Genomic DNA, 12,167 nt, shown 5'->3' with positions numbered 1-12,167 from the left:
AGTTCCCCTCGCTGCTCTTTGTAGTAGATGCATCAACTGGAAGTCAGTGGAGCGGGTTGACATGGGAGAACTTAGGAAGGTTGAACACCAGGTGTGCTGCGGCATTCTTTAAAAATTGCAGGGGTTGGATGGCACAAGTGTGGAGCCCACCCAACAGCGAGTTGCAGTAGTCCAAACAGGAAATGACAAGTGCCTGGATTAGGACCTGTGCTGCTTCCTGTGTGCATACCCACGGTAAGTAGCAACCCAATTAAAAACATATAACAAAAAAAATAGACCTTTATCCTGTATGAGTGGAGAATATTTCTTGTTTTGTTTATTGTAAAGGATGTATAAGTAAATTCAGAGCGAGAGGCTCATTAATTACTGTTGGTCTGTCGCAGCCATCCCTTTTAGCGCAAACATTATTCACAGTAAATGAGACACCAGAGTTTGAGCTCTTTATCTTCATTGCTATTTTATTTAAAAATAATGGAATAACATAAGTCAAATTGACCTTGATTTCTACAGTCATTTATTCACACCGGACTAGACACAGTGGACTTTTATTTTACAATAATGAAAAGTAAGAAAGTCTCTAAAGCCCACTAAACTATGTGAAAAGAAACCAAGAGCGTAGCATGATACGCCACTTTCCTCAATCTGATATTTTCACTATTTCCTGACTCGGTTTCTTAAAAAAAAAGAGATGCTGAACTTTTTTCTCTGAGAACCTAAAGGCCACCAACAAAAGTAAGATGGGTATCATATATTTATCCAAATATATAAGAATAAGGATGGAAAACTTTTTATGAAGCTTTTGGCTGCCATGGATCACCAAAAATATTTTAACTTTTTCCTGTAAAAACTGACTTCAAAAATAAAAGTATGTGGACACCCCTTCAAATTAGAGGATTCGGCAATTTCGGCCACACCGTTGCTGACCGGTGTATAAAAATCGAGCACACAGCCATGTAATCTTCATAGACAAACATTGGCAGTAGGATGGCCTTACTGAAGAGCTCAGTGACTTTCAACGTGGCACCGTCATAGGATGCCACCTTCCCAACAAGTCAGGTCATGAAATTTCACCCCTGCTAGAGCTGCCCTGGTCAGATGTAAGTGCTGTTATTGTGAAGTGGAAATGGTCTAGGAGCAACAACGGCTCAGACGTGACACAAGCTCACAGAACGGGACAGACGTATGCTGAAGTGCACAGAGCACTGATCTCAACCCCATCGAACACATTTGGGATGAATTGGAACGCCGACTGCGAGCCAGGCCTAATCGCCCAACATCAGTGCCCGACCTCACGAATGCTTTTGTGGCTGAATGGAAGCTAGTCCCTGCAACAATGTTCAAACATCTAAAGGAAAACATCCCCAGAATAGTGAAGGCTGTTATAGCAGAAAAAGGGAGGACCAACTCCATATAAATGCCTATGATTTTGGAATGAGAGGTTCGATGAGCAGGTGTCCACATACTTTTGGTCATGTAGTGTTTGTCAACATGTGACGGCACAATGATCCAATTTACCCTCTGGAATAGAACCCTTTAGAACCCCACTATGATTTCAGGTTCCTTCATATGGTATACATCCTCTCATAACACCATCATTGTGAATGGACCCGTTAAAAGGTATGCAAGTCCAAACAATACAACACACAACTAAATATATATACTTCACTCCCTGTCCTCGCACGTTTTATCTCGGTCACTGTCTCCACTGTCCATCTCTAAATGAATCCCATGTGTTGTTATGTTGATCATTTCCTTCCACTGGATCGCTTTGTGGTACATGGCACTCTTCTTTTCTCCAGTTGCTCTCCTCCAAACGCCATTTCTTCCTCTCATCCCACTCAGTCTACCTTAGGCCTGTTATCACCCCTGACCCAGCAAGACACAAATCACAATTCTCCCCTTGTCTGGGTGTGGCCGGTCTTTACTTGACAACCATGGTATTCTGATTCCTGATGGAGCACCAGGCCATGAAGATATCCCTGAAGGAGAGAAAAAGGGGAAAAAATAAAGACAAGTCTTTAAGTCAGTCAACATAATCAATCATGTTTCTTTTTCTATTCCAACGCAACTTCTACTTAAACCTCCCAAAAAAACGACAAACTTTTCTCACAGAAAGAAAAGGAACACAAATAAATGTAGATCCAAACCCACAAACCTGCAGTGAGTGGCGACACATTCACTGCTGCAGTACTCTTTGTCCCAGTCCGTGCTCTCTATTGCAGGGTTGGTGCATCCTACTCGTACGCAGAGAGTCAGGGGGCCAGAAGCAGCGTCAGTGGGACGTGGAGACACATTGAACTCCATTTCCATCTGAAGAAAAAGAGGTGAAAGTTGAGCAAGGAGTCGAGAGGAATTATTGAAACGCCAAGTATATTTAACATGAACATTGGGTCAGAAACCACAGCTAACCTCTCCCGAAGTGAACTCTTCCGTAACAGAATCCTCATCTGCACTCGCCGTCAAGTCAGTGGACTTCGCCAACTGCAGAGCCACTGTAGGGGTGGAGTATGCTGATGCAGGCACGGCGGAAGTGGTGACACCAATTGAGTGGGCGGTTGCTGTTGTAGTAACAATAATAGGCAAGGATGAGTCTGCCTGCAAAGAGGCCGGGACTATCTTGATCTGTAGTGGAGGGGGAGGTGTGGCGGTGATGGACACAGGAGGCCCCGGCCCGGCATTTCCTCCTCGGGGCTTGGCCTGTAGGGGAGGTGGGGCTGGGGAGTGTACCATCTGCTGGAGCCGCGGGGGAGGAGGGGCGTGCTGCATCTGCAGCAGAGGTGGGGGCTGGCGTGGGGCTGAGGGCAGCAGGGTGCGCACGCCGCCAGGGAGCACCGTCACCATGGAGTTGGGTATCTGATGGAGCTTAGCCCCGGCCTGGAGCATCTGTTTGGAGATGATGATCTTGGTGATGGTGGGGGTCAGGGTCGGGGTGGCTGTGGGTCCCAGGGTGGGGGGCTTGCAAGCTCCTGTGCGGGAACGCGTGGTGACTTGGGGGACGTCCAGAATAATGTTGGAGGCGCAGATGTTGGTGATGGTATTCTGGTCTGCGATGTGTTGGGGGAGACGGGAGGGACGGGCGGGAGCCAGGGGGGCCAAAGGCACCGGCTCAGGTATTGGAGGAGGTGATGGTGAAGAAGCTGTGTCCATCACTTCAATGGAGGGCTGGGGAAATGAGCACATTTTTTGGAGAGATAATAGCTTCTAGACATTTACAGGAAAACATTGTCAGAGCTACAGTTACACGTCTTCCAAGCAAAGACAGGCCAAGAGTTTCTTACCTGTGAGAGCTGATTGGCTCTGTAAGCTGCTAGGGACTTCAGGTACTCCTTTTTCGCTGCTTCCGTCTTTCTCTTATACACCTAATAGTGTCAGAGGGTATAATTACGTAAGTAAAGACGTACGTAAAGGCTAAATGTACAGATAATTGACAAAATAAAGGAAACACCCACATAAAATATCTTAATAGAGTGACGGGCCGCCACAAGCCACCAAAACAGCTTCAATGCGCCTTGGCATAGATTCTACAAGTGTTTGGAACTCTATTGGAGGGATGCAACACCATTCTTCCACGAGAAATTCCATAATTTGGTGTTTTGTTGACGCTGGTGGAAAACACTGTCAGGCACAGCTCCAGAATGTCCTACAAGTGGTTCAATTGGGTTGAGATCTGGTGACTGACACACACCCTTTAAACCCTCTATGCTTCTTTGAGACCCCTCTTTCAAAGCCACTGATCTCTTTTTCTAGCCATGGTCATCAAAATAAAAGCATAATTAACTCAGGAACCATACCTGTGTGGAAGTACCTGCTTTTTAATATATTTTGTATCTCTCATTTACTCAAGCGTTTCCTTTATTTTGGCTGTTACCTACATGTGTATTAGTAAAAGTGTATGTACTGTATACCTGTTTCTGCTCTTCCCCAAGACTGTCCCACATGGAGGCTACTATCGTGGACACCTCTCCAAATGTGGCGTTGGGGTTCTGGCCCTTGATGGCAGCCTGAGTGTCCCTGAAGAACAGGGCGTAGGCAGAGACGGGTTTCTGGGGCTCGTTGGGGTCTTTCTTCTTCTTCCCCTTCTTCCCTCCTCCAGGCCCTGCCGTGGCGGCCACCATGGCAGGCTTGCCCCCGCCGCGCCTCACCAAGGCAGGGGAGACTGAGGAGACGAGCATGGGGGAAGAGGCTGGCATGGTGGAGAGGTGGGAGAGTACCGCAGGGGAGACAGACAGGGACATCGGAGAGTCGACCAGCACACTCTTCAGGGTGACAGCGGGACCAGTGGACAGAGAGAGACGTGGGAAAGATACAAGGCTAGATCATCAGATTTAGTAAGACTTAGCAAGACACATCTTGCCGAAATTATTCAGACCCCTTGGATTTCTTCCAAAGTGTGTGTTAAACTGGGATTAAAATTGATTTAATAGTAAAAAAAATATGCAAAAAATACTCTACAATGGTAAAGTGGAAGACAAATGTATTAAAAGAAATTAGTGACCCAATTAGGTCCCGCTTTAAATTACACTTAGCTTATAAAGGCTTCATAAAGCCTTCCTAAGTGCTACATAAGTGTTACAAAGCATCTATAACCGTATGTCAGGCTTTATAAAGGGGTTCATAAATGTGGCATAACTGTGAGACATAATCCCCCATGTAAAATGGGACATAACCCACTATGTCAAATATGATATAAACATGTGCTTCGTACAGCGTGACATTTGGTGCTGAAAGATGGCATACGCTCTAAAGTGAAGTCACGTTAGTCACATTACACCTAATCTCGTTCCCACCTAATCTTGTTCCCACCTAATCTCGGTCCAACGCATCAAACTTGGACTTCATTAGTTAGGGTTAGGTTTAAAATACAATTTTAAGAAAAATTGTGGAAATGGGTAGGGCTTATATATAATTATGACTTTTGACTGTGTTATGTAGTGACGATTACAAAAATGACCAAAGATTTACAACTCAAATATAGAGTCATTGCATAAGTATTCAGCCCCTTTGTTTAGGCAAGCCTAAATTAGTTCAGGAGTCCAATTTGACTGTGTGAAATGAATAGGGGTTGATATGATCTTTAAATAACTAACCCTTCCCTCTGTCCCCCATACATACAAAATCTGCACAGTCCCTCAAGCACAGATTCAACTACAAATACCAGGGAGCTTTTCGAAAAGCCTCATAAAAAAGGGTACTGATTGGTAGATTGGTTATTGTTACCTATCAGACATTGAATATCTATCTTAAAACATGGTCTAGTTAATAATATGTATTAAACCACCCATACACCTCAAAGATACAGTCGTCCTTCTGAACTGAGCTGCAGGACAGGAATGAAACCGCTCAGGGGTGTTCCCATGAGGCCATTGGTGATTTCAAAACAGCTACAGAGTTCAATGATTGCAATGGGAGAGAACTGGGAATGGATCAACAACATTGCAGTGACTCCACAATAATGACCTAAATGACAGAGTGAAAAGAACAAATATACAAAATATTCCAAAACATGCATCTTGTATGCAACTAAAGTAATACTGCAAAAGAACATGGCAAAGGAATATACTTTTTGGCCTAAATGCAAAGCTCTAGGTTGGGGGAAATGCAACACAACACACCACTGATTAACTGCCTCCTTATTTTCAAGCTTGGTGGTGGCTGCAGCATGGTATATGGGTATGCTTGACATCGGCAAATACTGGGGGAGTTTTTCAGGATAAAAATAAAACAGGACGGGGCTAAGCTTTTACACCCGACACTGGGAGAGGAATTAACCTTTCAGCAGGACAATAACCTACAGCACAAGTCTACACTGGAGTTGCTTACCAAGAAAACAGTGGATGTTCCTAAGTGGTCAAGTTACAATTTTGACTTAAATCTGCTTGAAATCCTATGGCAAGACTTGAAAATTGACATGATCCCTAACATCTTGACAAAGCTTGAGGAATTTTGAAAATAATACAAATCGACAAATATTGCACAATCCAGGTGTGCAAAGCTCTTAGAGACTTACCCAAGAAGACTCCCAGCTGTAATGGCTGCCAAAGGTGTTTCTAACATGTATGGACTCAGGGAGCTGAATACTTATGCAACGACTATATTTTACTTCATCTTTTGATAATGTTAGAATTTTTGTCCCACTTTGCCAGAGTATTTTGTGTAGATTGTTGACAAACATGACAACTAAATCCAATTTAATCCCACTTTGTAACACAAAATGTGAAGAAATCCAAGGGGTCTGAATACTTTTGCAAGGCATTGTATAAACAAACATACAAATAGACACTCACCCTGAAGTCATCCATATCATCATCCTGGAGGGAGCCCGCTGGAGAGGGCGTGGCAGACAGCTGGTCAGGTGATTTGGAACGAGACAGAATGTTCCCACCATGAAGGCCAAGCCCGAGCTGGGCGCTCAGATCTGATTGGTCAATGGTGGTTAGCTGATTGTGTCCCAATAGGCCATGATTCATGTCACCAAGTGGGACATCAATGGTCATTGGAGAGGAGCTGCTGAAATGGGAGCCAATGGAGTGGCCAAGTTCCTAGAGTGACAAGGCCAGGAGCGTTTACTTAGCATTAGCGCTTAACAAAAAGCATCTTAATAACAAAGCATTTGCATTTGAAAAAAACACATTCTTGATGCACAAAGCTATTTATAAAGTATACTACTTACCACCCCTAGTGTTGAACTGAGCAGGGCCCCCCCTCCAGGCTGGCTCATCACCCCCAAGCTCAGGTGCTCCAGGCCCTGAGAGGTTGTGTTCACATAGGTGGAGGCAAAGGAGGGGTCATTGCCCCCCACCACAGCATTCCTCGCCAGGCTTCCAGCACCCGCGAGACCCCCTGCTCCACCTGACAGTTCCCCAAAATGGGAAACCACATCCCCAACACTGAGTGCCGTGTCCAGGGAGATTGGAGGGATCTCAAACACCTCATCACCAAGACTGGGGGTATGGAATGTCTGCTAAACAGAGAGAAGGAGAAGGACAACTGTTAATGGGACAGATACAGTACACGAACATGTTACGTGTAAATACACTGCACAATGTCAATAATATGTAGTATGGAAACTGTGCAGGCTTCTAGGATCATGATACCCACCTCAGAGGAGAGAAAAGGATGACCTGCCCCAGATATGGTAAGGTAATTATCACTGCCCCCTGGAAACTGCAAAACAGAAATGTGATTTAGTACTTGTGTTCTCTCAGTACAGTGGATCACAGCTCCTTTCAGTCCAAACATATCAGGCTCAATTGGGACAGTCACTTGACTCGCCTGCGGACGCATATACAACATAGGTTATTTTCATTTCGGGTGAATACTCTTTCCCCCTTGTTTAGAAATAGGCCCCATACCTTGTTAATTGGGTCGTATCCATTATAAGCCTGTGCTTCCAAGAACTCCGGGTCGACATTCTGACCAGTGCCATCAGAAAGTTCAGAGTAAAAGTTAAGATCCATCGTGACAGACCAATCAAAATTGTGCGATTTAACTACGAATCAACCAAGATTGGCGAGCTCTTTGCAGCTAATGTAGCTAGCTAGAAATCACCATCATGCCAGACCAGACGAATCAATCGACACACGTTTTCAACTGGTGTGCTAGCTATAACCGCTAGCAGTACATAAATATATGTAGCTAGACCAACTAATGTTAGCTAGGTAACCCCAGTATACAAAATTTAATTGCAAATAACTGATTTGTTCAGGATTCTCAGATAGATACTTGTAGCTCATCAAAGAAAACTCAATTCACTAACGTTAGCTAGCAGGCTAGCCAACAATGCTAACGCTAGCTTCCAATGAAGCATATGGATTTAGCTCACGTTTGCTCTTATTTTATTTTTTTAATTACAAATTATTGGAAAGATCTTTGTTCCCCATAAGAACCGAAATCTGACCGTAAGATATTTAGCTAGATATCGGGCAATTTGTCAAAATAACGTTGCTCGGTCTAATTCAGGTCCATATTCAGCAAACTCGACCAGGCTCGACGCTGTGATCTAGTCAATTAATATAGTAGTCGAACAAGTCTGTCTAATCGAGTAAACATAATCGATCGCGTACTCAGGACTAAAGAACAGACATGGTTATCTAATGTAATAGTTCGATGGAAATATCTCTAGAATATCTCAATTTATTTAACCTTACTGGACAACATAGTAATACAACTCTGCTCAGACCTATCCAAAATATATAGGATATTTGGATATGGGTCAATTTTGAATTATGTCCAACTTCTCGAGGTGTACACTCCCCCTCGTGGAATTTTAAGGAATGGATTGGTGTGAGAACGGAGGAAACTTCCTCAATGCCAATCCAACACTCTTCGTGATGGACATAAGACTAAATATGTTTCAAGACGATCTGATTATCCTAACTTGTAAAGTTGTCCATTACAATAGGTAGTTATACGTGTTCTTCGATTTAAGTGTGTGTCTGTGTGAGATCAGCTCAGGTAGGAGTTGCATGACAAAGCAAAGGAGTTGAGTCCAGCGAGAGAACCTCTTTGTTTACATTGAAAACTAGCTACTTATACAAGTTAGTTAAATATTGTCATAGTAAAAAGGTGGTGTGATATGTAGGGTTTATTAGCTAAACAAATGACAGCCAGTGATGGTCGTGTCAAGAATGACTGTTGGTGAAGTTAACACAACCGTGGCAATTTTGGGGAGATAAATCCAAAAGCTAGTTCAAGTGGCAAGATGGTACAAAAGATGAAGGCGTTCAGTAGATTTAGCTAACAATCCTACTCTGTCTTCAATAACGAAATATTCGTAAACTATATCTTACCTCCATCCTCACTACATCGGTCCGCTGCTTTCCTAATTCTATTTTGTGTTTCCTCTTTTCTTTACTTGGCTTCCGGGTTTCCTTGGATTTATTCTGGGGAAATGACGTCACTCCTGTAGAGATTTCTTAGTCTTCTTGGTACTGATGATAAACTTAATTAAAACAAGCATGACAAATCGTGCCATAAGAATGGTATTTACAACATAGTTTTCACATACTTAATCAAATGAGTCAAACAGAACAGTGAAAGGTTGTTTAACAAAAACATGCTTTATTCACTCATTCTCAACTTGAAGAAAACGAGTTGCCTAAACAGTGCAAATCAAAGTAATACAAAAAGTGATGTCAGATCAGATGATGTTTGATCACAACTCAATATAACTCAAATAAATAGATGTGTGTTGTGGTGGATGAATCAGAATTCGTTGGGTAACATAGATAATTAAGATGTTTTATTAGTATAATATGCTTATGTGAGATACTTGTCATTAGAAAGTGTCCTTTGGACTCTGGTGTCTTTCAGTTGCCCGTTTCCCTTAGCTGGGGCTCAGTCACTTGGGGCCCAGAGAGGGGAGAGGTCAGACTTGTTTTTTTACATGTCTCTGTTGCTATGCAGAATATCAGCAAGAGAGGACAGAATGAAACATTGTCTTCGTGTGGATGTGTCTTTTCCTATTCTTAAACCATGTGAAGGGATGGCGTGATTAATGGGGAACCAATTATTTGTCTCCACAATGTCTGTGCGCAGGTCACTCCCCTCAGTGAGCTTGTCCAGGAGTGGGAACAAGAGGTGTCTTACTGAGGATGGGCCTCTATGAGATAGCACTGACAGAGGATATTTATGATGTATTTTGATAAGAACGCCTAAAAAGCATTCCAGAGAACATGAGCTAATGGTTTTGTTCTATACCGTACCAGGGAGGGACGGTTCTAGGGAGACCAGACACCGGTCTATATAATGAATACTTGAGATAGCAGTTGCTGTCTGCTGTGCTTTATAGATATCTTTTCATACAAAACTTAACCTTTGTGAACTGTTCCTAAGATTTGTGGTTCGTCAATGTACGTTGAAGGGGTGGACCTTGAGTATAAAAGCTCTTTGTATTGAAGGTGTAGTCACCTTTCTCAATAGCATCATTGAAGGTCAAGTGCTTTTGCAAAAGTATCTTAATTATAAAGATGTAGTTAACTCGGACTGGTGTGTTTGTAACTCTCCTAATTTGGTAATGCAGAAATTAGCCACCACAGTGTACAGTCAGCTAATACTGTTTATGTTAGACTACTAGCGCACGGGTCTTGGTTGCTGAATGAGGAGCCCGAAGCGTTTCTTCAGTGTCACTCGGTGCAGAGAGAACTTGTCGTCGGGGGAAAACCGAGCCTGATGGACCGAGCTGGTGGGCTGGCCCAGAAGGTCCACCTTCTAAGATTGAAATAATGGGTTTGTTACAGCCATATGTAATGAAAAGCGGACAGTACTATGCAATCAGAATGGGTTTGTTAGAGCCATTTGGAATGAAATGCGGACAGAATTACACAATTAAATGGCATTCGAGTGTAATTTAACAGTTCACATCCAGGGAAAGAAATATTGAAAAAAATAATGCAGATACGCAGGAAATGCTTACCTTCATCGTGTGCACCCTCTCTCCATTTTCGTTAAGGTAAAACTTAAGGTACATGGTCGCGAGCTCATGCTAAAAATCTCTACAAGTTTGATGGGTGCTTCCAAGGTGAGAAAAAAAACACATGTGAAGGTACCATAAAAGATGGTAGACCAGATTCCATCCTTCCCATTAGACTGGTTTCCAGTGACTACATTTAAATTGATAGTTACAACACTCTTATTTATGCGGGAGCAAATTTCCACGTGTAACGAACTTCCAGTATACTTGTACTGTTGGTGTGACATCACTTCCCTGAACAACCGCGAGATTGGGCAATGGGTTCTGCCGTTTACAATGGACTTTCCCAAATCACCTTCTGAATACATACAGTACCAGTTAAAAGTTTGGACACACCTACTAATTCAAGGGTTTTTCTTTATTTTAACTATTTTCTACATTGTAGAATAATAGAAGACAACAAAACTATGAAATCATGTAGTAACCAAAACAAGTGTTAAATAAATATTTTATTAGATTCTTCAAAGTAGCCACCCTTTGCTTTGACAGCTTTGCACACTCTTGGCATTCTCTCAACCAGCTTCATGAGGTAGTCACCTGGAATGCTTTTCCAACAGTCTTGAAGGAGTTCCCACATATGCTGAGCACTTGTTGGCTGCTTTTCTTTCACTCTGCGGTCCAACTCATCCCAAACCATCTCAATTGGGTTGAGGTCGGGTGTTTGTGGAGGCCAGGCAATCTGATGCAGCCCTTACACAGCCTGGTTTGTTTTGGGTCAATGTCCTGTTGAAAAACAAATGATAGTCCCACTAAATGCAAACCAGATGGCATATCGCTGCAGTATGCTGTGGTAGCAATGCTGGTTAAGTGGGCCTTGAATTCTAAATAAATCACTGACAGTGTCACCCGCAAAGCACCCCCACACCTCCATGCATCACGGTGGGAACCACACATGCAGAGGTAATCTATTCACCTACTCTGCGTCTCACAAAGACACACCAAAAATCTCAAATTTGGACTCATCAGACCAAAGGACAGATTTCCACCGGTCTAATGTCCATTGCTTGCGTTTCTTGGCCCATGCAAGTCTCTTCTTATTGGTGTCCTTTAGTAGTGGTTTCTTTGCAGCAATTCGACCTTGAAGGCTTGATTCACGCAGTCTTCTCTGAACAGTTGATGTTGAGATGCTTCTGTTACTTGAACTCTGAAGCATTTATTTGGGCTGCAATCTGCGGTGCAGTTAATTGTTGATTTCTGAGGCTGGTAACTCTAATAAACTTATCCTCTGCAACAAAGGTAACTCTGGGTCTTCCTTTCCTGTGGCGGTCCTTAGGAGAGCACCGTTTCATCATAGCGCTTGATGGTTTTTGGCGACTGCACTTGATGAAACTTTGAAAGTTCTTGAAATTTTCCACATTGACTGACCTTGCCATGTCTTAAAGTAATGATGAACTGTCATTTCTCTTTGCTTATTTGAGCTATTCTTGCCATTATATGGACTTGGTCTTTTACCAAATAGGACCATCTTCTTAACAAGGCACACCTGTTAATTGAAATGCATTCCAGGTGACTACCTCATGAAGCTGGTTGAGAGAATGCCAAGCGTGTGCAAAGCTGTCAAGGCAAAGAGTGGCTACTTTGAAGAATTGCAAATATATTTGGATTTGTTTACTACACGGTTCCATATGTCGTTTCATAGTTTGATGCCGTCACTATTATTCTACAATGTAGAAAATAGTAAATATAAAGAAAAACC

General features: G+C 42.9%; 1 protein-coding gene across 4 annotated transcripts; it reads right to left on the bottom strand.

The window, feature by feature from the left end:
- Positions 1 to 1,789: 1,789 nt before the first annotated feature.
- LOC115169495 (TOX high mobility group box family member 4-A) lies at positions 1,790 to 8,893 on the bottom strand. 4 transcript variants are annotated; one of them, XM_029725165.1, is made up of 9 exons: positions 8,790 to 8,893; positions 7,099 to 7,164; positions 6,671 to 6,961; positions 6,285 to 6,539; positions 3,906 to 4,256; positions 3,279 to 3,359; positions 2,410 to 3,162; positions 2,156 to 2,310; positions 1,790 to 1,979 (listed from the first exon to the last, which is right to left on the bottom strand). In XM_029725165.1, the coding sequence occupies exons 1-9, from the start codon at positions 8,793 to 8,795 to the stop codon at positions 1,922 to 1,924; spliced, it is 2,016 nt and encodes a 671-aa protein (XP_029581025.1). In that variant the 5' UTR covers positions 8,796 to 8,893; the 3' UTR covers positions 1,790 to 1,921. The 4 variants fall into 4 exon arrangements, with proteins under 4 accessions (XP_029581025.1, XP_029581026.1, XP_029581023.1 ...); XM_029725166.1 differs by having other exon boundaries at positions 6,671 to 6,958; XM_029725163.1 differs by lacking the exon at positions 8,790 to 8,893 and adding an exon at positions 7,353 to 8,203.
- Between the last annotated feature and the right edge of the window lie 3,274 nt (positions 8,894 to 12,167).

This window comes from Salmo trutta, chromosome 31 (genome assembly GCF_901001165.1).
Source record: "Salmo trutta chromosome 31, fSalTru1.1, whole genome shotgun sequence".
Lineage (NCBI taxonomy): Eukaryota > Metazoa > Chordata > Actinopteri > Salmoniformes > Salmonidae > Salmo > Salmo trutta.
The sequence above is the reverse complement of the archived record's forward strand: the minus strand, read 5'-3'. Positions and strand labels throughout refer to the sequence as shown.

Bases quoted from the DNA above. Each gene is read 5' to 3' on its own strand.
- LOC115169495 (XM_029725163.1), bottom strand. From the start codon at position 7,457: ATGGATCTTAACTTTTACTCTGAACTTTCTGATGGCACTGGTCAGAAT. The intron at 7,165-7,352 runs GTATGGGGCCTA...TCTGTTTTGCAG, and splicing joins GATACGACCCAATTAACAAG to TTTCCAGGGGGCAGTGATAA. The intron at 3,360-3,905 runs GTATACAGTACA...TGACACTATTAG, and splicing joins TTGGGGAAGAGCAGAAACAG to GTGTATAAGAGAAAGACGGA.